Raw genomic sequence first — 27,536 nt, 5'->3', positions numbered from 1 at the left:
CTATATGCAGAACTTGCTGCTTTCAAGCCAAAGGCTCTTTTTGTTTGTTTTCAGTTTTAGGCTATGAATACACAAGAAGCATTAGAGACATCTGTAATCCCTGGTGGCCACCTGCCTAGCTGTTATTACTGTGGTTATTTATTGATAGCTCTGCCACATGCTTAAAAATGCTAACTGAATTTGCAAGCAAATGAGACACTGCAACAGCAGAAACCTTGCTTCTAAATTATACAGAGATTCCAATATCAGCAGTATGTGCTTGAAATCAAAGTCTGTGCTGGCAGTATTCATTTACATTTCAAGGGCAGAATTAAAACCCCTTTTATGCACAAAGTATGCCACTGGTTAGAATGACATTGGAAGCAAAATGCTGAAGTCCATCCAGGCATTATCTTTCTTTTTCTCTCACTCAGACCTTAACACATCAAGTTCATCTGACAGGATAGCTCAAGTCCTATTTATGCTAGGGACGTGCCACAGTTAAAAACACCAATGATTAGACACTGGTGTAGCTAAAGCAATGCAAACCCCTACCATACTCAGAGCTGGTATAAGCTGCAATTTGCACGTGTGCAGTTTGTAGACTCAGAGGATTGGAAGGAACTTTGAGAGGTCATCAAGTCCAGTTCCCTGCACTCATGGCAGAAACAAGCACCATCTAGACCAGGGATTGGAAATAAATGCCCATTGGCCATTCATGGTTCGCTAGGGTTAGCCCTTGGTGGCCGCCAGATTCTTTATTTACCTACGCATGCGCAAGTACAGCCGCTTGCAGCTCCTGTTGGCCATGATTTGCTGTTCTTGGCTGATGGGAGCTGCAGGAAGCGTTGGCCTGGGCCTCTCTGGGTTTATTAGACTAAAAGAAATTCTGCCTCTCCACTTCAGTTGGATCACTATCCCACAAGTGTCAGCATCTCCCATGCCATTTGTGTCCCAACTTTGCCTCAGAGTTAAGAGCTGGTGGAAGATTCCTTATACCCACTTATTCATCAGTCCTTGTGTTCCTGCATAGAGCCTACTGTATTAACTCCTTATTGCAAATCTACGTTGCTTCCTTTCAGCTTCTTCAGGCAGTATAAAGAGCGTCTGCCTTTATGTGCAGCTTAATGAATGTGACTTGTCCCCTCTTCAGAAAAATAGGGCAAAAGCCAATAAGTGGATTTCTTCTTGGATAGCATTATTCCATGTCAATTGCTTCCTTCCTCTGTTCAATCCCCTCTTCTTTTGGTTTGCAATGCATTTGAAGTTCACTGAAACTGAAAACATCATGATTGCCTTTTCACTGTTTCAGGAAAAGGATATTTGGCTGCAACATTCACTAAAATAGATTGCTCTAAAAGCACTCTGGGTGCCTCTTCTGATTTCAAATCAGCCCTGGGCCCTCGACATGCAGTGCATGACAGAACCTAATTACTGAAGTAGTTATTATTGCCTCCTCTGCTGAACTGTGTTTCTGAAAGCCCAAAGCCTCATTTGCAGATCTGGATTCTGCTGACAGCTGTGAGAAGTGAGAGCAGTCTCAGGAACAACTGGACTGCACTTGGCTCTAATGCTGTTTTTCTTTTGAAGTCTCCCTGGTATGTTTTTGACCCTAAAGAGACATGACTTAAGAAAGTTCTCAGTCCTCCAGTCAATGCAGCAGTACTTCTTAGGTACATCAACATGGGAAGTGAAGTTGTGATTGATTTTAACATCGACTGGCCTACCTTTAATCTATCTAGTATGGTTAACAGTAAGACTGAAATGCTAGCAACCAGAGTACATGTCTGGGATCCCCAATTGGCTTGTACTCTGGTTGCAAGTCCCTGATGCCACTTCTCGCCTATTATTACCCATGCTTGCTAGATTAGAGCTATCCTGGATATGCCTACCCCTGCTACAGTTGCACCTTAATTTTCAGTGAAGACATACTCTTTAATGTCTGAATTTGCAAAGAGATTGATGTTTTCCTCTCTCTTTCTAGGCATCCAATACTAGCTATAGTCGCCTTAAGGGCTTCAAGAAATGGAGTACAAATATGATGTAGAACAAAGAATATGATCTTATAAATATGTTCCTCAATTGTTTTGTTTTTGTAGAACAAAATGAACCCCTTAAATTACTCAAAGAATATTTGGCAGGTAGTGCAACATATTATTTTATGGCAGGGTATTCTACTTGATTAAAGCAGATTGTGATTTATTTCAACTTCTGTATGGATTTAAGATGTAACCATATGTGCAAAAGTTTTGTACATTTCATCATCAAGGGGATACAAATATCTTACCTAAATTTTGCTTCCATCTCAGGCTGACAAAGCCTGAGTTCGTTGCTTTGTGGCTACTTTGTAAGCCCTGTCTTTTTAATCAGGCTTTTCTTAATCATGTGGACAGTCTGTGTCATGAGAAGATAGCCAACATATCAACCTGAATTTGCATGTAGAAAGAATTACTATCCTCCACGCTGCTGCCCTGAGTGTCTTGAGAGGATCCCATGGTCTGGCTTGGGAAGCTGGTTGCCCCCTCCCCTTCCCCCTGGATCGCATGCAGCTGGTTGAAGAAACAGCATGTTTGCAGCAATCCACCAGACCATCCACCGTTTGCCTCCTTTGTCTTGTGATAGCACTGCTTCGGCTCCTTTATTTTAACATGGCACTGTTGGGTGTGTCTCATGTATCCTTTCTCCACCATGGACTTTGCAATCTTCACACAGACATTGGCATTTCTTTTGCTGGTTCGGAGCTCGGAAGAAAGGATTTCTCTTTCCATGCCTCAGTGAGGTCCAAGATCTCCTGCACACTCCATGCTCATGCTCTTCTGCAGCCCTTGGAACTGGAACTCATGGAACTTGAACTCGTGCTGCTCAGATGTGCTGCCTGCTCTGAGATGTGCTTGCAATGCCTGCCACATAGGAAATGAAATTCAAACTTTTCCCGGGGTTTTTCCTGTTCACTTGGAGAGCAGTAGAGTCGCAAGTTCTGGCCAGAGCGGTCATTATGAGGCACTGTTGGATGCCTCCCATATGCCAAGAATGGTGTCTTTTGCAATGCTGGGTCTACACTACTGTAAATTCAAGCATGCAACGTCAAATTTTGCATTACTCCTTGTGAAAAGCACAAGTACCAAAACCGACTTCAGTGGCCCTTAAAGTCAACAGAACGGGTTTGGTAGTGTAGACTCATTGTTTAGAAAACACAATCATATGCAGTTAAATTCTACCTAAACTCCTAGTGTAGACTAGGCCTTAGAAAGGGATGACCGATCCACAGTCTTATCTTAGATATAGCATGAAGCAAACCTGAGATCTGAACAGCCCTAAACCTCTAGAATAGGATCCCATAACTGAACTCAATGGCTTACGCACAGTTCACTTTACATTGACATTGGTTGGCAAGTCAGATACATGAGGCATTTTGGCACCAATATCTGAAATGTTTTACATTTATTGGGAAATAATTACCATTGTTTTACAACACAGGTGTACATTATGTAATCTGAATAGCAATATACTTATTAATTTCTTTTGTAATAGTGTGTAGAGTGGCAGGAGGCAATTGTACAGAGCACTGTGGAGAAGTATCATAAAATTTACAAATGTAGTCTTAAATAAGGATGCAACAGGTTCGTGAGGACAATCAATATTTTGAAAAATTAAAGAAATTTAATTTTGGGAAGAGTAGTTAATAAGAAAGATAGTTTATATAGGCCCCTACCCTTTCCAGCACAGCACTTAAAGACATAGGACCAGATTTTTAAAGGCATTTAGATGCCTAACTCCCATTGATTTCAAATAGGAGTTAAGTGCTTAAATACTGTTAAAAATCTGGCTTGAAGTCAGTGGGATAATTTATATCTCATAGGTTAAGCATGGCCCTAAGTGCTTCGGTCACTTGAAGCCTTTGTAAGAAAACTCTGCTCAGATAATTGAGAAACACCAGTTTGTTGCACTGTCCTTTCCTACGGTTAAAACAGTGACTGTGGTTGATAAAATAGTGGATAATGGGGAGTAGGATGGATTTATTACCCTGATCAGCAATTCCACAGTGCCCTTACAAACTATCTATTTTGGTTTCATAAACTTTGCCTTTTCTCCTCACCATGTTCCAGATATAACATAAGACTTTTCTCCTCATAATGTTCCATACTAAGTCTTCATTTGGAAGAGTTTGGGGGTTTTTTGCACCATATTCTTATAACAAAACAATGCAGATGGTGGAACAAAAATGAGGTCCCATTTCAAGCTGTGTTGCTTGAGATTTCATCTCAATACAGTATCCCTAATTTTGTTTTTAAAACTATTGGCCAGGTGGCGGGGGAGGGGAGGGGTGGGAAGGAAACAGCCTCAAAGTGCTTTTAATGTTGAAGCTTCATTTGCTTTTCTTAAGTTGGTAGCAGTTTAGGATATTAGATTCCAATTAATGTATGTTCTATAGAGCAGAACCACTTCCTGATTTCATACAATCAAATGCAAGTCTCCCCAGTTGTCATTGTGACTCTGGATATGTCTACACCAGCCCCCTAGTTCGAACTAGGGAGGCTAATGTAGGCATTCGAAGTTGCAAATGAAGCCCAGGATTTAAATATTCCAGGCTTTATTTGCATCTTCCTGTCCGGGCGCCATTTTTAAATCTCCCTAGTCCGAACTAACTGCCCACGGCTACATGCAGCAGTCAAACGTTAACTCGAACTAAGGATTTAAATCCTTAGTTCGAGTTAACTGTTACACCTCATTCCAGTTAACGTTTGACTGCCACATGTAGCCGCGAGCAGTTAGTTTGGACTAGGGGGATTTAAAAATGGCGCCCGGACAGGAAGATGAAAATAAAGCCCGGGATATTTAAATCCCGGGCTTCATTTGCAACTTTGAATGCCTATATTAGCCTCCCTAGTTCGAACTAGGGGGCCAGTGTAGACATATCCTCTGGAGCAATGCGAGAAAGGTTAATATGTTGTAAAAGTAACTGCAGTAATCCAGAACTGTAATGTAGTCTGTTTTAGTGTATCCAGATGATTACTACTCACGTGCATTAAATAAAACACAAAATATGCATACTTCAGTTTTTATTTCTCTTACATTGTGCTCTCATTTAGTTAGCCATGGAAACAATTGACTGAATGTTTTCCTTTTACCTTTCTTAGTAAGTCATGCATTTTAAAGCCTTTAGAGACTTGACTCAGGAGGTAATATAGCATGACATCTGATGTTATTTATAAGCTCTGTGCTTGAAACTATTTCAGTGTCTGTAGTAGTGTTGTTCAAGCACCTTACCCTATAATTTTAGCATTTGAGACTGAACCACAGAACTAATGGCATTGTTGCACCTCCTCAAACAAATATTAATTTCCTCCGTGACCTTTGCTTTATATGAAAAACTTGCCCTGAATTCATTGGCATGAAAGTCAGCAGTGATCTATGGTTTATGCCAGGAAAGAAACAGCTGAGCAGATGCAGCATAATATTTTCAGAGACCAGCTACAATAATTGGGCTTTCATTACAATTATTGTTCTCATGATTGCATTAACCAAAGAAAGCTCAAAAACCATTTGTGAAACTCCTACAGTAGCAATCTAAATGCTAAACATGGCTTGCAGTACCACAGATACCATTTTAAAATGGATAACTTTATACCCAAAGTAGCTCTTAAAACACCCATTTTTTAAAAAGGAAGCTGCCTTTAGGGAGTTGATATTTGTGAAATTCTTGCTTATCAAAAAATCAGGACATTATATTACTGTACAGAGCTTTTACCAGGTCATATTTCCTGCTCCTCTTAACTTTAAAGTTTATTCCTTTGAAGATAAATCACATATCTCCGCTACCCTCCATAATTGCAGATGCCAAGAACCCGCATGGGGGTTCACACCTGAAAACTTTCTGTGCACTAATACACAGGAATTTGGGCTATTGAATCTTCAACTAAGTGAATCCACTAGGTGTTCCTCCATGTAGGAATGTCAGGCACAACATGGAGTGGCTGTGCTCATGCCCTTTCTGCAGGAACGTCTGACCTGCCCACTGTACAGCACTTATTAGATAATGTGCCAAGACTGGTATTTCCTCTTTATTTATTTATTCTTATGCTGTGTACTCTGTTTAAAAGACACACAGGATCATATCTCATAGTTTACTTCCCAAAAGTTGGATTCATAGAATCATAGGGCAGGAAAAGACCTCAGGAGGTCATAGAGTCTAACCTCCTGCCCAAAGGAGGACCAACCCTAACCAAATCATCCCAGCCAGGGCTTTGTCAAGATGGGATTTAAAAACCTCTAGGGATGGTGTCATAACCATGATGGTTGGCCAGCAGCCTGCGGACTAAGAGGTTAACTATGTCCCTGTACCTAGCCAGGTATCTGCTCAGCCAATAGAAATGCAGATAAGGATTTCAAACTGAGGCAAAGGAATTTTGGGGGTTTCCCTCCTTTGTCTCTGAGGGTATGTCTACACTACCACCCTAGTTCGAACTAGAGTGGTAATGTAGGCAACCGGAGTTGCAAATGAAGCCCGGGATTTGAATTTCCCGGGCTTCATTTGCATAAAGACAGGTGCCGCCATTTTTAAATGTCCGCTAGTGCGGACTCCGTGCCGTGCGGCTACACGCAGCACGGACTAGGTAGTTCGGACTAGGAAGCCTAGTTTCATGAGGAGTAACGGTAGTTCAGACTAGGAAGCCTAGTCCGAACTACCTAGTCCGTGCCGCGTGTAGCTGCGCGGCACGAAGTCCGCACTAGCGGACATTTAAAAATGGCGGTGCCCGGCTATATGCAAATGAAGCCCAGGAAATTCAAATCCCGGGCTTCATTTGCAACTCCGGTTGCCTACATTACCACCCTAGTTTGAACGAGAGTGGTAGTGTAGACATACCCTGAGCCAGTTTGCTCTCTAGATACTGAGGAAGACAGAAGAGATGTCTCTCTCCAAGAAAAAGACTCTTCATAATGTGTAAGTAGGGTAAAGTCTAGATAAATCCATCAGGTTTTATTGTTTTCTGGTTTGGGAATTTGGATCCGATGTCTGTGCTGTTAAAAATGGTTTTTCCTCTCTTTTACAACTAAGTTTTGGCCCATGGGGGAATCCTCCTTGAGTATATAAATTGGTGGAGCATACCATCTAGCTATTCCAACTGTGCTCGTAACTGGGGTATTGTTTTAATAATGAAAGTTCTTTCTTTTTTTAATTAACCTGGTATTGATTCATTTCTGTGTCCTAGAAAATCTGTCTGTAGGATCTGCATGCCTCTGATGAGGGGACAGCAATCACAGACTGCAACTTGTATTTTCTCTTTTCTTTTCAAGCTCTTTGGAGAAGAGACCTTGGGGTGCCCTGGGGTTGGTTTCAAGTGTCCATCCCTGTTTGTGGGTTCAAAAGCACTTGATGGTGGCAGCAGATTCCCCAAAATCCAGGTATTAGGATTTTGGGGGGAGTTTTTGTACCAAAGCCTATAGAGATCAGGTCTTGGGGTTGCTGTTGCAGGCCCCCACATCTGCATTCATCGTGCCAGAGTGGGGAATTAGCCCTGACACCGCTGCCAAGCAGGATGTGAGGGGAATAGCTTTAGCTCATCATAATTTGTTCTTCCCAGGGTTTATGATCACTTCACAGATTTGGGGGGCCTTAAGGCCCTTCTGATATTTGTTTACTGTTTGAGCACATACGCAATGAAAAGCAGCATGAGCTGCTGAGTAAGGCACTGTCCTGGGAATCAGGAGTTCTGGTCTCTGGTCCTGGCTCAGCCACTCATCTGCTATCCGTCAATGAGGAAGTCACTTTTACTTCCCCTTCCACTCTCTCATGTCTGTTTACACTTTTGATGGTGTGTGTGTGTGGGGGGGTACTTTCCTTTTCTAGACATCCCAGAATTCAGTTAACTAAATTGCCTGTAAAGAATTAAACCCAGAACAGTGGGTATTCAGGAAATGTTGGCAGGGAGCCAGGAGATCCGGTGGGAAGAGAGTGAGAGTAAATGCTTCCATGCAGGGATGGTTTCTTAATAAGTGTATGTGTAGTTCCTAACATAAAAGCGCTCCTCTGGGAACTAATACAAATATTAAATAGCTGCTTATAAATCATTATCATTAATTATCTTAGCAATTTAGATGGAGACACCAGCGTAAAGTTGAGGATCCGTTCTGCTCATCTAGCAGGTCTTATTTGCAATCTAGAGGTACTGAACCATGAAGACACAGTACAAATAAGACCAAATACACACTGAGTGGGGAGTATCCATTACAGTTTAGAGGTTCAATGGAATAGCTGAATTTCAAAAGTTTTCACGAAAGAGGAAACAGTGGGACCTTAGTATGTTAATGAGCAGGTTCACAATCCTGCTGGAAGGGCATAACAAGTGGGGTTCTGCAGGGGTCTGTTTTGGGGCTGGTTCTGTTCAATATCTTCATCAACGATTTAGATATTGGCATAAAGAGTACACTTACTAAGTTTGCAGATGATACCAAGCAGGGAGGGGTTGCAACTGCTTTGGAGGATAGGGTCAGAAGTAAATAGGATGAAGTTTAAATAAGGACAAATGCAAAGTACTCTACTTAAGAAGGAACAGTCAGTTTCACACATACAGAATGGGAAGCGATGGTCTAGGAAGAAGTACTGTAGAAAAGGATTTAGGGGTCATAGTGGACCACAATCTAAATACGAGTCAACAGTGTGACGCTGTTGCAAAAAAAGCAAACATGATTCTGGGATGCATTAAACAGGAGTGTTGTGAGCAAGACATGAGAAGTCATTCTTCTGCTCTACTCTGCGCTGATTAGGCCTCAATTGGAGTATTGTGTCCAGTTCTGGGCACCACATTTCAAGAAAGATGTGGATAAATTAGAGAAAATCTAGAGAAGAGTAACAAGAATGATTAAAGGTTTAGAGAACATGGCCTATGAAGGAAGACTGAAAGAACTGGGCTTGTTTAGTTTGGAAAGGAGAAGACTGCGAGGGAACATGATAGCAATTTTCAGGTATCTAAAAGGGTGTCACAAGGAGGAGGGAGAACAATTGTTCTCCTTGGCCTCTGAAGATAAGACAAGAAGCAATGGGCTTAAACTGCAGCAAGGGAGGTTTATGTTGGACATTAGGAAAAATTTCCTAACTGTCAGGGTGGTTAAATACTGGAATAAGTTGCCTAGGGAGGTTGTGGAATCTCCATCTCTGGAGATACTTAAAAGCAGGTTAGACAGACATCTGTCAGGGATGGTCTAGATGGTACTGGGTCCTGCCATGAGGTCAAGGGACTGGACTCGATGACCTCTCGAGGTCCCTTTCAGTTCTAGTGTGCTATGATTCTATAGACATTGTTGAATGGCAAGTGCATACTGATTTTTTTAGTACCCAACATTGTTTCCTCTGATATTATTTAGTATGGTTATTATCATATTGCCTAAGGTAATTAAAGTGTAAGGAAAAAGACAACAGGTGGATACAGACAGACTTATGGGGGCATACAAAGAAACAGTGCTACTGTACTGGTCAGCATAACGGATTGGGGTATCAGCACACCAGCAGACTGACTATTGTCAGTGCTTCTGTAGGTGTTTGTCACTTCTGGGGATTAGCTCTGTCAGCCTGATGCTCTCTTCTCACAGCTCCTTGGTCTGTCATCATGCTCTGTGACCCCTCTCTTGCTCCTCAGAAGTGTGCAAATGCCTTTCTTTCCCTCCTCTCAGGGAAAGTGACAGCATCCCTCACCTCTGTAACTTCCTTTGTTCTACAGCACCTGGCTTTATAGAAGGCTTGCCTGTTCCTGCACAGATGAGCTGCCCTTCATTAGAGCTTTCCTCTTAGCCTAAATGTCCCCTGGTTTGCAGGTTAATTGGCCGATCTGTCTTGCATTGTTGCTTTCTTGTCTGTCTTGGGGACCCTTCTCACAAGGATCATTTGAACAAGGAGATACAATCCCTCCTGACACTGGAAGTAATCAAACCTGTTCCACTGGATTGTTTTAGAAAATGGTTCTATTCTTGGTACTGTACTTCCTACTTCAAAAAAGAAGTGAGTTAGGGAGACCAATTGTGGATCTCAGAACTTTGAATGCTTTCATCCATACTCATCAATTCAGATTGGTAGCCTGCGCAATGATAATTCCCTCTCTGGAGCTGGGAGATTGGTTTGTTTCCCTCCACATTCAGGTTGCCTGTTTCATCTGAAGAAGTGGGTTGTGCCCACAAAAGCTCATGATACCATCTACATGTTTTGTTAGTCTCAAAGGTGCTGCAGAACTATTTGTTATTTTTTAGGTTTTTTCAGTTAGTGTGCATCTACACCTGCACCTGTAGGTTGAAATAAGATACGCAAATTGCGTATCTTATTTCAATCTCATTTCGAAATAAACCAGTATTCTAAAACGTCCCTTAACCCTAATGGAATGAGGGTTACAGGGACATCAGAATAGTGAGCCCATTTTCCGGAGGATTTCTTATTCCTACTTGAATTTGCAATTCCGACTCGTCACATTAGCATCCCTTTTCTTGAAAGGGATGCCAATGTAGACATAGCCTCAGAGTCTTCGGGCCTAGCTGAGACCCATTTATACCTCTGTTGAGCAAATAGGTGTCAATAGCTTGGAAGGTTTTTGACACTCTCAGTTGGTGGAAAGAACCAAAAGTGTCTGTGGAAATTTCTTATCTGTAGTCTCCTTTCACAAAAATCATTGTTACAAACCCCTCCTTAATAGGGTGGAGTACATATTCCCTGAATTTCACAGTTCAAGGTCTATCCTTCATGACAACATATTGGAGCTCAGACCACTTATTTATGCTTGTGAAAACTTCCTACCATACAATGCGGGTGACCTGATTAGAATAATGCTGAGCAATAGAACATTAATATAGTAATCATCCAGGAGGAGTAAGATCCCACTTCTTATGTACTTAATCCATAAAACTATCTAACTAGTGTATCTCACATTCACATCACATACAGATTTTAATGGTTTATCTTCCAGGACTAAAGCATACAGTGGTCAATTCCCTCAGCACACATTTCAGAATCAGTATAAGTGGGAACTGAAAAATTAAGTCTGAGAGCTACATATTACCTCAGCCACCCACTGATAGATCTCTTTGCAACTCCATCCAATGCAAAGTGCAGACAGTTTTGCTTGAGGGTAGGGCATGGCTGTGGCTGGATGGGAGATACCCTAATCCAGGGATGGGGAACCGCTTTTGGTCAGGGGCCACTGACTCACAGAAAAATCAGTTGAGAGCCACATACAAGTGTGAAGCAAACAAAACACTCCAAAAACCCTCACTGACATGGCCCCTGACTGAGAGGGAGAAAGACATTCCCCTCGCACACAAGAGCTTTGAGGAGCACAGGCTAGTAGATTTTGTGTGCTCCAGCCCCAGGGGGAGGGCAGGAGGCTAGAGCACCATCCTGGCCTCACCACTGTTGGGGGGAGCCCCAAGCCATGGGGGCCATATCCAGACAAGCTGGTGGCCATATCTGGCACCCGGGCCTTGGGTTCCCCACCCCTGCCTAATCCTTCCTTGGATTTGTGTAGTGCTATACACATATCTAGAGCCCTGTGCAGATACAAAATTTTCTATCTACATCTGCATCCATATTCACAAAAATGAAACTGTGGCTATCTGCATCCACATGCATGGATGCAGATACCCATGAATATAAAGCAGATATCCGCAAATGCGTAGGGTTCTAGATACAAAATGTGTATCTGCATCTGCAAAAATGAGCTGTGAATATCCACATATATGTTCGCAGATATAAAGCAAATATCCGTGGATTTGCAGGGCTCTACAAATTGAGTTGCATATCCCCCAACTCACTTGCCACTCAGGGTTCTGAACAAAATGAAACAAGAAAAATTACTAGCCAGCCTCATAGCTTTATCATGGCTAAGGCAGGTGTGGTTTCTAGAGCATGTTCGCATGTCTCCACACACTGCCTGTCTGCCTTCCCCGATGGTGATTCTTCTCACTCAGGAGTTGGGGTTGATCAGTCTTCAAAATTTTTCAGCACTTCACCTCAAGGTGTGGCTACAAGAAGGCTCTCTGGTATAGAACTAGACTGCCCTGAATTCCTACAAATGATAGTGCTTCATAGCAGAAAACCTAAAGCAAGGAAAGTTTACCCCCAGCAGTGGAAAGGCTTTCAGACTTAGTGCAGATACCAAATCTATACCTTCTTTAATCACGCATTCTTGATTATCTGTTCGGTATAAATCTCAGGATTATCACTGAGTTCCAGCAAAGTTCACATAGTTGCTATAACACCTTTTTACTTCCCAAATCAAGGGGTTTTCAGTTTTCGCTTACCCAGCTATGAAAAGGTTTATAAATGTCTCTTCAACTTCTTCACTGCTGGTAAGGAAACAACTCAAACTTGGGACCTCAACTTAGTCCTCAGCATGCTGAAGAAACCCCCATTTGAACTGTGGCAGATAGTTTCCTCCTTCATCCATTCCCTTAAGTCCACATTACTCATAGCCATAACCTTGGCCAGGAGGCTAGGAAAACTTGGAGCCTTATTCACCTTACACAGTATTCTGTCATAACAAGATGGAAGAGGAAGTAGATGTTGCAGGTGAACTGGCACTGGGAGTTGGCAAGGCAGATGTGCGGGAAGGGCAAAAGTTAAAGGTGAATGAATGACTGGAGAAAATGAATGAATCCTGGAGAGAATCATCAGCCATGTTGATGGAAGAAAAGAAAGAGGTCAGGGAGGAGCAGGTTGAGAATGGACAAGAGGCTGAGTGACAGGGTATAGGTAGAGTGTACTGATGCTGAAAGAGAACAGGTAAAAGGGGGGGAACTCAGCAGCAATAAGATCTAGCAGATTAGTGTTCTCGGGTATATAAGAAATGGAGGAGAATAGATTGAAGAGCCAAGTGAACACTCTGTAAACTTTTTTAGGCTATTAAACTTCTACAGAAATGTACAGTAACGTTCCTTCTCAGAGCTGCTTCTATTTTTAATTAGACTGTCTTTGAAGAGGCTCGCTCAATATCTTGTTTAATAAGTGTGCATTCATATCTGTTGCAGAATGAATCATCTTATAATCAATACTGACTGTGTCTTGCTTAGACTGCAAGTCCAGAAAATGGGAAATAGTCCCTGAATGTGAGCTGTATTTCTTTGCAAATCAGCATCATTTAGAAAAGGATCAACAAATAATACTTTGCGCTTCTATAACAGCTTCCACATGAAGATCTCAAAGCACACTAATTAAGTCTCTCAAAACCCTTGTAGGGCATGTTTGCTATCCTTTTTACAGATAGGTAGGATGAAGCCAGAGAGGTGAAGTGATTTTCCCAAAGTCAGGTGGCAAGTTATTGGTAAGTCCAAGAACAGGACATCAAAGGCCTGATTCCCAGACTCTTTCTCTAACCGCTAGACTAGATTATGCTCCTTTCATTAAAGATCCTCCATTTGTTAATGGCTAATGTGCTCAGTAGATAATGCTACAATCTAAACAAGAAATACTTCAGTCACTTCTGTGGGGAACAACAGATTGGGTTAGAATTAGGAGAGCATCAAATATATGCCTCGCTGGTTTTCTCAGCTTCTTTCTTTTCACTTTCAAGCTTTTTGAAGAGGCAAGACTGGTGACCTCTGAAAGGGTTTTATTTGACAAACAGAAAAGCTTGCTCATAGAGCTGCTATGTTAATACAGATAGAGAGATTCCAGGATTAACTGTAATCAATCAAGGTACCTCTATGGAAAAGTTGCACAGAATAACATTTTACACCAAAATCTTCATATGTTGGGAATCATTGCATAGAACTTGTTATATCACTTTTGTGAAATTTGATAGGGTAAATATTAATTAAAAAGGGTGATGTCTATAAATGTACCCCAAATGCACATATTGCAGTATTGTAGAACTGTATTGTGGTGGCTTTGTGCTGGTGGAGAAGCCCAAAACTTTCCTTAAGTCAACTTACATGGCCACTGGAGGATCATCTCTGCATGATGGCCCAGAAGCCAGATGGAGCTCCTTTAGTATGCACCCTCCTGATTCATGGAGTGTGGCCTCATTGGTCTCTGGATGCTGTAATGGCCTTATGAAGCCACTTGCAGCTATAGTATGAGTTTAGACTGGCCCCAGGTTTGGATACTGAGGATATGAAGACTGCATAGAACTATATTTGCATTCTAAGCTCTCCTTAACTAGAATTGAATATTTGAGCCATAACTTGGAAAGTTTTTTTCTTTCACTCGGACAAGAACATGGATTGTCTCTTGTATTGCTAGTTATGTGTAAACTTGTTTACATAGCTGTTGTCTTGGGGTTTTTTATTGGCCTTATAAGATACAATTTATGCCTGACTCTAATGATATACAGTACAAGCTATTTTTAAAAAAGAGTTACAGTGAGCGCAATTTGTGTTGTATTCTCAATATTCTGACTCAGAGTATTAGCCATTTTAGTCTGTAACTTTTAAAATAAGTAGTCCTGTGGCACCTTAGAGACTAACAAACATACTATGATCATGAGCTTTTGTGGATAAGACCCACTTCATCAAATGAGTTAGAATGGAAATAACAGAATCCAAGATATATATATCTATAATAGCAAAACAAGTACCTGTCAATAGTAGGACCCATGTTAATCAAGCTAATTAAGTCAGCTGGATGTGTCCCATTCATAGCTTTTGATGTGAAAATGTGAGTGCCAGTGGCAGGGGAAACTGCCTTTGTACTGAGTTAACCAGTTGCTGTCTTTATTCAAGCCCAGAGTAACAGGGTCAAATTTGTAGATGAATTCCCGTTCTGCCATCTTTTTCTGTAATTGGGTGGTGAAATTCCTTTGCAGTAGAATAGCTACTTTTAAGTTCATGATTGAGTGACCAGGCCGATTAAAATGTTCCCCTACAGATTTATGTGTGTTATCACTCCTGATGTCTGATTAGTGTCCATTTATCTTTTGTCGTAGAGCAGTGTTTCTCAAAGTGGTCCACGGACCCACTCTGAGAAAGCTGCTACAGGGCCACTCCAGTTTGTTTACTTATTGGCTCCATTACCTGCGGTTCACCATTGGCAGCCAAGAGGAGCCGCAGGAAGCAGCAACCCGGGTGAAACTGCTTCCCACAACTCTCCGTGGCTGCAAATGGCGAACTGCCGCTAATGGGAGCCACAACCATAGCTGTGGGGCCGGTAAGTAAACAAACTGGAGCAGCCCAGTAGTAGCTTTCTCAGAGTTGGTCTATGGACCACTTCAAGAAACATTGTCGTAGAGACTCTCTGGTTTGGCCAGTATGTATGGCAGAAGGGCATTGCTGGCACCTGAAGGCATATATCACTTTAAAGGATGTGCAGTTGTATAAGCCCCTGAGGGTGTGGCTTATGTGGTTAGATCCTGTGATGGTATTGCTTGTATAGAGATGGGACAGAGTTGGCAACCAGGTGTGTTGCTGTGGTAGGTTCCTGGATGAGTGTATCAGAGGTGTGGTGTGTGGCTGCTGGAAAATATTTGCTTCAGGTTGAGGGGTTGTCTGTAGGTGAGCATTGGCCTGTCTCCCAAGGCCTATGAGAGTGAGGGATTGTTTTCCAGGATAGACTGTAGATTGTCAAGTGATGTGCTAGTGAGGTTTAAGCTGGAGGCTGTAGATAATGACCAATGGTAGACTGTTATTTTCCTTGTTGGGCCTGTCTTGAAGTAGTTGACTTCTGGGTACTTGTCTGGCTCTGTCAACCTGTTTCCTCACTTCCCTGGGTAGGTATTTAAGTTTAAAGTGTAACCCTTCTGTCAGGCTGAGTTAATAGCAGAGTTAATAGCAGAAAGGGCCGGGTTCAGTATCTACGGGTCCCCTCCCAACAAGGCAATACAACACTGGCTCGAGCCCCCACCCAGTGACCTGGGAAATCTTACATACACCCCTGGGTGCCTCAAAGAGGCAATTCTTCCCCTCTCACAAGCACAGAGCCTCGGTATAGCAGCAAATCTTTAATAACATGAGGTAACCAACCTCAGCATTAAATTGGGAAAACACCACAACTCGTATTCATAGACCAAACATGAGCAAAGACCCACCTCCCAGCCACGTATCACCCAAAGTCCCCAAAAGTCCAACACCCCAAGAGTCTCTTGAGTCCAGCCACCCAAAAATCACCCAAAGTCCAACACCCAAAAAGTCTCTATCCCGGGTCAGTGCCGCCCCAGGTTTCAAAATTTCACTCGGCAGAGTATTACCATCCCAACCTGGAGGGGGCGGGGGTTGATACACCTTACGTGGCTCCACCTCTCTGTAGGGTTCTGCTGCGGCCATCAACACGAGTCACTCCGCCACACTCCACCTGCTGTCCCGTGAACCACCTCAGCTGTCTCACAAACTGCCCTGCTCCACCAGTCATCTCAGTCCATGCCCCTGCCGCCAGCTGGTTGCTCCTGAAGCTGCTCCACTGGCTGCCTGCTGCCACTTCTACCAGCTGCCCGCCGGTTGTCCCCCGCCAGCCGCTCTGCTGGCTGCCTGCACCCACCGGTCATCCCCGCAAACCGCTCTGCTGGCCACCTGCGCTTACCGGTTGTCCCTGAAAACTGCTCTGCTGGCCGCCTGTGCTTGCTGGTTGTCCCCACAAGCTGCTCGGCTAGTAGCTCAACAGTATAGCACCAGGCTCCCCACAGCAGCAGTGATTTCAGCTCTTCCGCAGAATAGCACCAGGATCCCCTCAGCACACAGTGATTTCAGCTCCTCAGCAAGTTCAACTCATAATAGAGGAGCCTCAGTGCTAGTGCTCTATTGGCCCACAGTGAAGTCAGCTCACAACTAGACTCCTAATGGAATCCAAATTAGCTCTGATATTCCACAGTGGAGAGGGTGCAATCAGTGTTGTTTAGTCCTTCAGACAAGGCCCCACCACCAAGTACAAAGACCTGTCCCCAGCCTCTCTCAACTTGACTGGGTTTAAAACCCATGCCCCTTATCTAGCGAGTGCTACTTAATTTATGGTGAATCCCTCTGTCATAAACAGTTCCACTATTCCATTGTCCTTGATTCACAAAATCAGAGTAGCAACACTTTATCCCCTCTGCCTCAATAACAGATAGAGTGGGGATCCCACAGTGGCCAAAATGACCATTTGGGCTGCTGTGAGCACATACGAGGCAGGGTGGGTGTGCCTATGCAAATGAGATCAGCCCCTGAAGTCTCAGTTCACCACCAGATGTCAGGGTAGAGCTTATCCTGACCCTGCTTACATAAGAATGCCTGATATTGTTCTTGTAGGTGATGGGTCTCTCTCTGTGGGATGGAGCAAATCTGGTTGTGTTTTAGGGCGTGGCTGTAGACCGGGGCGGGCAATAATTTTTAAAAGGGGGCCACACATTTCTGAAGTGGCCCTGGGCTGCCCCAGAAGGGGCAGGGCCTCACGCAGAAGGGGCAGGGGCAGGAAACTTCTCTGCTTTCCCATCCACAAACCCTTGTTGGCCTGGGGGTGAAGAACATGTGAAGTCTCCCCGCCCCCTAGAGAGAATTGCCAGCTGTTTTAAAACTGCTGGCAGTTCCCCCTAGGCACTGCAGTGGGAGGAGAGCTCGCACGCTTCCCCTGCCCCATGGCCAGTCAGGGCCTGGGGGCAGGAGGAGCACCCAAAGTCTCTAGGCTCCCACCCCCACCCTGCCAGGGGTGCGTGGTGGCTAGAGAGAACCACCAGCTGTTTTAAAATAGCCAGCATGTCTCTCTAGCTGCCTTGGGCCCCTGGCAGGTGGAGGAGACTTTGTGCACTCCCTCCACCCCCAAGCCAATCAGGGCCCGGAGGCAGGGGAGTTCACAAAGTCTCTCACCCTCTGTCCCCACCCTGCCAGGGGCACGTGGAAGCTAGAGAGAATCGCTGGCTGGTTTAAAACAGCTGGTTTTTCTCTCTAGTTGCTGCATGCCCTTGGCAGGGGGAGGAAACTTTGCACGCTCCCCCACCCCAGGTATCGATTAGCGTTGGGGGGGGGGGAAGGGCGGCTGCAGGCCAGATCCACTGGCTTGGCAGGCCGGATCTGGCCAACGGAGGCCCCTTTGCCCACCCCTGCTGTATACAGTGGCTCGTGTAATGTGTCCTGAATGGAAGCTAGAGGCATGTAGGTAAGAATAGAGCTCAGTAGGTTCCAGTATAGGGCAGAGTTTATGTGACCATCGTGTATTTGTGTATTTGTACTGTGGTGTCAAGGAAATGGATCTCTTGTGCGGACTGGTCCAGGCTGAGGTTAATAGTGGGATGGAAATTGTTGAAATCCCTGTGGAATTCTTCAAAGGGCCATGTCATGGCTCCTTCCCCACTCTGGCATGATAAATGCAGAAGTGGGCGCCAGCAAGTGTACCCCAAAGCCTTATCTACTAGGCTTTGGTATAAAACTTCCCCCCAAGATCTTAAAAACCTAGATCTTGGGAATAAAACTTCCGCTGCCACCACCCAAATGTTGATAAAGAAATCAGGGGAAAGATCATTTGGGAAATCTTACCCCTAACACAAAAATCAGGGCACACCATTAACCACTGCCAGGTTAATAAAAAGAAAAGAAAGAACTTTTATTATTACAACAATATTCCTGTTGCAAGCATAATGACTAGATAGCAGGGTAACAAAATATACTCATGGAGATACTCCATGGGCCTAGAACTTAGTTACAAAGAAAAGCCAAAACATCTTTTAAACAGTGCCAGATCTCAGATCCCATACCCAATCCATAAAACAATAAAACCTAACGAAACTACCTAAACTTTACCCTACTTACAGAAAATGAAGAATGGTGTCTTGGAGAGAGAGAGACATGCTTGTCCCTCTCTGTAGCTGCAGAGAACTCTCTCAGAGAGACAAAAGGGAGAAAAGAAAAAACCCAAATTCCTTTGTCCCAGTTTGAAAAGTCCCACCTACATTCCTATTGGTCACTCCACCTGGCTAGGTGTAGTTAACCCCTTAATCCCCAGGCTGCTGGCTAACCCTCATAATCATGACAGGCCATATGATGAAGATGTCATCAATGTAGAGAAAGGGTGCTAGGGGATGAGAGCTGAGGAAATGTTGTTCTAGGTCAGAACATAAAATTCTTGGTGTATTGTGGGGCCATGCCATAGCAGTGCCTCAGGCGTGAAGGTATAAATTGTCCCAAATGGGAAATAGTTGTGGGTGTCACAAAGCTCAGCCGTCAGGTATATATTCTCTTTAAAAAAAATCCACTATCTGCAAGCCCCACTGTTGTCTAATTTTTTGGGCACAAAGTATTATCATTTTAAAGAAACAAAAAGGAAACATGTTTTAGCATTTCTGTATGTTATATTTTACAAGATGAAGGATGGTTTTTTCTGAATTAAGGATAAACACTATTATATAAGCCTAAGATAGAACGCTATTTTATAAACCCATAATTATTATTCCTGGAATGTCTGTTATACATTCCAAGAACGGAAGTTGTGCCCTGGTTCTTGTAAAAGATCTGTTTCCAAAGATATAATGGATTTTCCACAGCTGTCTGACTGCAAATGCATCTTTAGTGAAGTATTTTCAGCAGCTAATATATTAACCAAAACAGCATGTGTTTATATTTTAATCTTAATAAGTACTTGGAGTATATTGAAAACTTTTATAAATTGACACAATGTTATAGAGCCAGATTTAATACCTATTACCCACCCAGCCCAATTGACTCCAGTGGGATCACTAGATGTGGGCAGCAAATTGACTTATACTGCCTATGTGCATGGCTCAAGTGCCAAAGGAACATGTTAAAATTAAACCCACAGCATTCTATAGCATTTTTTTCTTTTTATGTCTTATGTCTCTTGTAAAGAGGATCTTCCTGTTTGACAGTATTATTAAATTCATTCCCTTTCCTCCTCCTCCTCACCTCGTATTCTAAAATAGCAGCAAGAACAAACACAATCTCATTAATGAGCAATGTATGTGATGATAGAAATTCAGAGCTCATTTAATCAGGCTCAGTGACATCCTAATCCAACTCCCATTAAAGTCAACAGAGAGATACCTATTAATTTCAGAGAGAACTGGACTAGGTGATGAATTATTATAGGGTGTGATCCCAAGACACACATTTCAGCAAGAATAATTGGGGATACAGAACTGTGCCAAGAGATTTGCCAAGACATTTTGCTTTCCTTCTCTACCAAAGCCTGAGATTAGGGTTGTAAGAGAGTAGTTGATTAGTCGAATACCCGATAAGTTTAAGCTTATCGGGTAGACAAGTCAACTACTCACAATCTACCCTCCCCCTTGCTGCCCCTATATCAGAGGAAGCAAGGGGGTCAGGGAGTAGGAGCCCGTGCTGGGGGGAAACCGGCTTAAAAGACGCTGCCAGGCAACGTGGACAGGGGCTGCTACCTGCAGAATCTGACAACCCTGAGCGTAGGCAGTGGTAAACAAAATGTCTCACGGGCCACACGTAGATCCCTGATGGGCCACATGCAGCTGTCCGGTCATAAGCTGCCCACCACTGATCTAAGCTATGACTGAATTTCTGAGTGGAGCCTCTGTCAGTAAAACATTACTATGGCTAATTATGTTTATTATAGTAGTACCTCAGGACCAATCATAATCAGGCCCCGCTGTGTTAGGTACAGTACAAACAGAATAGCAGATTGTCTGTGCCCTGGCAAGCTTCTAATCTAAATAAAGCGGTAGACCAAGGGAAAGAGATGCAACATACAGAAAGAACAATTGATGTGATGGTGGCAAATATCATTTTAGAGCCAGGGGTTTTGATTTTTTTTAAAGTGAGAGGTTTTTTAAAGTGAGAGGTTTTGATGGAAAGTGATTAGCTAAATGGAAAGATAAGGGAATGGAACAGGGTTGTTGAAGGGATGGGCAACCAAGGAGAGAGAGCAGAGGAGAAGAGAAAGAAGGAAGGTCTGTAGATTAGGTGGGGTAAATCTGAGGTGAAGCAATTGGTTGGGTGACTTCTGTGACTTCTATGATGGACTTGCAGCCTTACTAATAAGTCATCCATACACTCACAAATACATCATAGTTAGCATCACAAGAAAAGAACCATTCTGTTTCAAATTCCCCATCATTAAAAAACAAAAAAATTAAAATAACTCTTGAAATAATTATGTGGATTTCCTGAAGTTGAATGTTCATGCTTTATATATATAAATGCATTTATATTACTGCTGGCGCAACAAAGATATTAAGAGAAATATTACATTTCCCTTCTATACTAATTTACATGTTTTCTGTTTCATGTACTCACACAAGGCTGCTAACATAATATAAAATTTATTTCTACTGACATGCTGAAAAATCTCATGTTCCATAGCTCTGTGAAATTATATGAAAAGTTACTCTGAAGCATATAGATTTAGGGTGGAGCAGCACAGGAATAAATTCATGTTGATGTTCATCTTAAAATATATGTATTCGCATAATAAGGAATTGCCCATTCTTCTCTGTAGGTGCCAGCTTGCGTGATGACGACAGTAAATACTTCTGGTTTCATCATACCCAAGGGGACACAATGACAGTTCAAGATCCAAGCCAGATGAATCTCTGTGCTGCTATTTGGACTGTCGTCTCCTATGTAATTGCTGACATGGAAGAGATGTTGCCAAGGAAATAAAACAGCAAGAAAGAAGACTTGAATTTTTCAGTCCACTAAAGCATGTGGTCCACAGCTGTGGGAAATTCCTTTTCCATTCTAATTTTTGCTGATTTTTGTTTCTGTTCTTTTGCCTCAAAGCATATTCTTTTTCCATGGTTCTGGTTCTGTTTGCTGATTTAATGCCTTCCATTTGTGATGTTTATTTCATGTTTCTTCTATTAAGTATTTTTACCTTCTAATCAATGCCTAATGTCTGTGTCCCAAAATTGTGGCAAAATAACCATCTATAAACAAGTAATCCTATCTACCAGGAAAATACACTGAATAGATCTGTTGCAGTAGTTCTATTGTGTTTACATGTAACATGTACATGTACATGTTACATGTAACAGGGTTTGGGTTTGGTTTTATTTTGGGTTTTTTTTGTTTGTTTTTTTGTTTTTGTTTAGCTAATAGAATGATACATGATCACTAAAAGTAATCTCATGCTTCCATAGCCTTTTAAACTAATACAGTGTTCACATATATAACCCGGCCTATAATGCCAAGATTAACCCTAGAGGTTACAATTTGCATAATGCCTTGTCTTAAAGGTGCAATGGTAAAACTATAGCTTTAAACTTTTCCAAATCCATTCATATCTTGCTTTTACTGACACTTCAAACACAATTCATACTGAAATCTTACGTAGATAAGGTTGTTCAATTCACACTTCATCTAGGAAAAGCCAAGACTTACATCATGGAGGGGAAACAGAAGAAAGATTGAGAATTCTGTCAGTACCCCCAGTTGGAGGGAGCTTGCCTGCCATTTGGTGTTAAGCTTTACTACCTGGCCCTGAAAGGCCAGGTTACAGCACTTGCCACAAGTGCTTCCCATTGTCTTTTGGGAAGAATGTTGTATCCTGTTCTTTCTGTGTCAGGTTTCACCATATGTATCTGCAATGCATTTTTATATGGCTCTATCTCCTACCATGCCAAAGATACGGTACATCTGTGTTCTGTGATCTTCACTGCTTGCCAGCTGATAACCTGGGTGAAATTTAAGGAGTTGGCTTTGACCTGTACAGTACTAAACATTTCTAGTCCTTGAGTTGTCTGTTCCCATGACAGCGGAATTCTAAACAGAAAAAGTCTGGTGGTCTTCAGTCATTGGAGATTTTTGCTGTCATCAGTCTAAATTCACATCTTTGTCCTGTTTTTGAGACCTGTTTTTGAGACCTTTCATGAATTTTGGCACCACATCATTATCTGTCAAGGTCTGTCAATGTGATTTTGCTCCTCAAAGATCGATAGGTTTCCAACATGAAGAAGAAACGTTGTGTTACAAGTTTTAATCTCCACCCCCATATGAGCCATCCTTACTAAAAGAGATATTTTTGTCATTAAAGCAAGTTCACTAGTTGCCATTATGTCAACAGGCAGATTATTCTGAGTTGGGAGTACTATATAGGATGCCCTATTATATGAGACTTCCAGATGAAGCTGCCTGTACATACCTCCAAGATACATAACAAAGTACAATTCCATATTTCACATAAAAATTATTCTTCCCACTATCTTCTCAAAAGAGAATCTGTACTACAAATTGGATGTTAAAAGGGTAGGTCCAATTTACCAGGAAAAAACGTAATGAGAGAATGTATCACAGTCTTCGGGAAATACCATCTGAGATGCATAGAAAGCAAAACTTCTATATTTACAATTGCATATTAGATCACAGCTTGCATTGAAGGGGCTATAAAACAAATAAAATTATTTCTTCTGAAGATAATATGTTTTCTACCAGTCTCATGGACTGAGAGGAATGGATAATCTTCAGAGGAGAATTGCAGACCAGCTATTTTGCCAAACTTACATTTTTTCCAGTAGACACTGTAGAATTCATAAACTTGGCTTTTCAAATGCCTTTATTTCAAAGGTTCTACAACAGGCCTGGGCAAAATGCAGCCCACAGGCCGGATCCAGCCTGTCAAACCACCAGATCCGGGCCGCGAACGCTGTGGGGAGCCCCTGACAGGCTCCCCACTTGCCTTGCCCCACCCGCACGCTGCTCAGAAATGCAGCTGCAGGGCAGTTTTTCTTTAAAAAATGTGAGTCTGGAGGGGAGGGGGGAAGCTTTAGGAGCTGCTCTCACCCCCAGCATAATCCCATTGGCCAGTTTCTGGCCAGAAACCGGCCAATGGGAGCTGCCTGTTTCAATAACAGTCAGCCACAAAGCACAAGGGGCTTCAGAGCACATGGCTGCTGCCTGTGCAGGGGCAGAGCAGGCAGCAGTGTTTCCTCTAAGCTGTGCTGCCTCCCAGTTTATAAGGAACACTGGCAGGCAGGGAGGCTGATTCAGGAACAGACACTGGCTGGTAAATCTCCTGGCCAGACCCTGCCTCTGGCACCCCAGTCCCTCCCTTCCCCAACCCTCTGCCCCCCACTCCACATAGCTAAGTCCTCTACCCCCATCCTGTACTCTCATCTCTTCCCAGATCAAGCACCCTAATCCCCTGCCCCAGATCACAGTCCCCTTCTGCCCTAGGTCACAATCCTGCACCCTAGTCCAGTGCCCCTGGTCACAAATGCCTCCTTCACCCAAACTCCCTCCCTCACCCTCAAGCTCCTTTCTGCACCCAACCTCCATCCCAGACCCCACACCTCCTCCATTCATATCATGGAAGAGTGTGGCCCTCGACTACTTTCCAAATGCTTGTAGTGCCCCTCTCCCGCAAAAATTATTGCCTGCCCCTGTTGTGCAAGCAGTGGTTAATAAATAATGAAATTATTATGTATAGACTTTTCATTTCTATTGGGTCTTTGTAGCTCCCCTTCAATATTTGCCTTTATTCTTGCTCAAAGGAGGAAGTTACATTCTTTATGTATAAATGTTAGTTTACATTTATACATAAGTTGTTTAGTTCTCTAGTTGAAAGTATTTGCAATCATCTAGCCAGGTGATTCAGTGATATTGGTAACAAGACTCCGTGATCAACCTTCATATCAAATTATACAATGTCTCTGGTCTCAGCGTGAGGCCCACCTGTCATGCTTTCTTCAGAAATAAGAAATAAACAGCTAGGAAAATTCATTTTTCTTTTCATGTACAGACAACACAGGAAGTCAGGGCTCGTTGTTACTATTATAATGACATGATAAAATAAATGCACCACATGTAAGTTTCCTTCAGGTCAACAAGAATCCGCTAACATTGCATTGGGATGCCCTTTCCAGTGTTTTGAATCCAAGAAAGAATGGAGGTATTTAAATGTAGTAAAAATATATGGTACTGTGTACAAAAAAATAAATATTTTCCTTGAGGTATTACAAACTTCTTTCCTCAACTGAGAGGAGGGAAGAGATGCAAGCAGGCTTCCTTTCTTTTACGAGTTGCAGCTTCCAGACATTACTTTGGCGGGGAAGGATCAAATCAGAGCCATCATTAATTTGGCCGATTAAACTCTTGTGTAAATTGAGATGAATGCATGATGCAAAGTACATAATTTTTCCCATTTATAAAAGGAGGGAGTTATAGGATGAGAAATCAGGTTACTGATTTTGTCCTTCCTGTGATGGTGGTATTTGAAGTTTATACTGTCTCTTTGAATGATTTAAATGTATGGTCCCTTGGGTTTTACTGCCCTTACAATAATTAAATACAGATGAGAAGGACAATAATTTCCTAGTACTAGAGGTGAAGCTGTGATTCCTACACTTTTAGACTTCATACATTTCTGGCAGCATATTTACTTAGTATGCTTCCCTCATAATGATCTGAGACACTTACATTTACCGTGAATAAATATCAAACTGATCTCAATATCTTTATCTGTCTCATGAAATATACATCCCATCTAAATGTGCCCAAATGATTAATTTACTGCTGTTTAATGATTAGCATAAAAATCTCATCACTACACAAGATGGGAAAGTTGCTACTAATTGCTGGTTGAAATGAACGTTGTTTTCTGTATAGAAGTTAATGGTGCATACAGCTCAACTCAGATGAACTGGGAAAATTCAAGACTCTCCTGAAGCAGAAGGCACTTGAATATTTTTTCCTCTTTCCAGGCTAGAAAGGAAAGCATTTCAATTAAAAATGAAGTGATTTCAGAGTAGATGGTGAATGATAGAGCTGGAAAGAAAATTTTGTGCACAAATGAACTAACCAGTTATGTCTTCATGATATTTTGGTGAAATGCTTTTTATCTTTTTTTTTAAGCCTTCCTTTACTGTACACAAAAATAAAATACTTCCCACATATATGTTCCAGTCTTCAGCATGCATTATTCCTGGAAGTTGAGACTAATTTCATTTAAATAATGTTTAACCAATACTGGGTCTTAGATTTCTACTATATATTTTAAAGGGTTTCATGTCTGTCTGTTTGCCCATCCATCTGTGAGACCGTTTGTTCAAGAACTCCTCCTAAATGGTAAGAGCTTGGACTATCAAAGTTGGTGTGCTGCTTCCTCTTATCATCATTTAAAGCAAAGTCAGGCGTTGGTTGTGCCAGGGCAATGGGATATGCATAGAAAGTGATTATTTTGCATCAAACGGAAAGGGAGGAGTATGATAGTAGAGACAGTTATACTCATGAGTGACCACAGGGGGCAGCAAGTGCCCCAGCCTAGGGAGCAGCTGCTGGCTGGCAGCATGGCTCCCGCCACCTACGGCTGCTCTTAGGAAGCAGCCGCCCACCATGCCATGTCATTCTGAGCTGGCTCCAGTCCCAGGTAACAGGCAATCCTATTCCATTACCCTCCCACCATCCCCTCTGCTGCAAATAGCCTAGTCAGTGATAAGAGGGTACCTAAGAGAGCATCACCTCTCATGGCCTCTTAAGCTTGCATCTGTCTCATGGAGCACAAGACAACATATTATGTCTGCAGGTCAATGGACACTGCTGCTAAAACCTTAGCTCCAGCACACGGTACACATGCAACTCCCACTTTGGAATATAAATATGGACCACGCATCTTGGAGAAACTCTACATTTGCAGGTCAGTAACCTCCCTTTTATTTTAAATTTTTCTTTGTTTTAGCATGCCTAATTCAGCAAAACTGACAGAAATGCACCAAAGACTTTAGTGTCTCTGCTTTATTTTTTTAATCTAAAAAAAAAGTCAGCTGTATTCAAACCTTTTAACTCTCACCATGGTATTCATTCTCTAGATTAGCTGTCTTCTAAAACTACTTACCCTTCGTGCTTTACAGTTTCAAAGTGCCATACAAACACTAACCTCAGGTAAGTCACTATTGGGCCCATTTTTTCAGATGGGATTCATAGTGCCTCTGTGGATCACAACTGAGAACACCAAATTCAAAACTGAGAATTAGGCAGAAACACCCCCAGAACTGGTGGTTATTCTCCCATAAAATATACCAGACCAGCAACAAATGTAAACTTCTGTTTTACACATTAGCTAACAAGAAGTCTGAAAAAAAGCCTCTGTAGGCATTCCAGTCCTTCTATCGCCACCAAAAACTCTAGATTTAAAGATGAATGGTTATTTAAAACCAATTTCATTAAATTAAAGGGTTCTTGTGATCCCAAAGGACCAGCCACATACCCAGGTCAATATATAACTCAGATCTACCCAATAATCATGCTGTATCCAGTCCTTTTAGGTTTAATATCTAAAGGGTTAGTTGTATAAAAAAAAGTGAATTAAAATTAGGTAAAGGAATCAAATACATACAATAATTGCAAAGTTCTTGCTTCAGCTTGTAGCACTGATGGAATAAACAACCGGCTTAAGTCAAGTCTCTGGTTGCTTCCAAATTGTTGGAAGGTCCTCAGTCCATTGGTTACAATGCTCCCATCAATATAAATTCAAAATCCAGAGGTTTGAGTAAGAGACAAAATTGAGATGTTTCCATGGCCCTTTATCGCTTCAGTCAAATTAAGGAAAACTTCTCAATGTGGAAAATTACAGGTGACAAGATGGTGTTTGGAGCCACATGTCCATATATATTTTGATTAGTCATAGTAAGGGCCAATACCCATACTCTAATTAGAAGGGTCACATGAAAGTCTATCAAGTATGGGTGGCTATCTTCTATGGT

The 27,536-nt window shown here is 42.3% G+C and overlaps 1 protein-coding gene across 2 annotated transcripts in view; it reads left to right on the top strand.

Moving 5' to 3' along the window:
- The window catches only part of CPQ (carboxypeptidase Q), a 257,650-nt gene extending 231,918 nt beyond the window's left edge, over window positions 1-25,732 (top strand). For both annotated transcript variants that reach the window (XM_075920338.1, XM_006123927.4), the window contains one exon: window positions 21,338-25,732. In XM_075920338.1, the coding sequence (XP_075776453.1) occupies window positions 21,338-21,501 (164 nt within the window). In that variant the 3' untranslated portion in view covers window positions 21,502-25,732. The remainder of the gene's footprint in view (window positions 1-21,337) is intronic.
- Window positions 25,733-27,536: the final 1,804 nt, after the last annotated feature.

The sequence above is a fragment of the Pelodiscus sinensis genome, chromosome 2, assembly GCF_049634645.1.
Source record: "Pelodiscus sinensis isolate JC-2024 chromosome 2, ASM4963464v1, whole genome shotgun sequence".
Lineage (NCBI taxonomy): Eukaryota > Metazoa > Chordata > Testudines > Trionychidae > Pelodiscus > Pelodiscus sinensis.
This window is presented reverse-complemented; position numbering and strand designations above follow the sequence as displayed.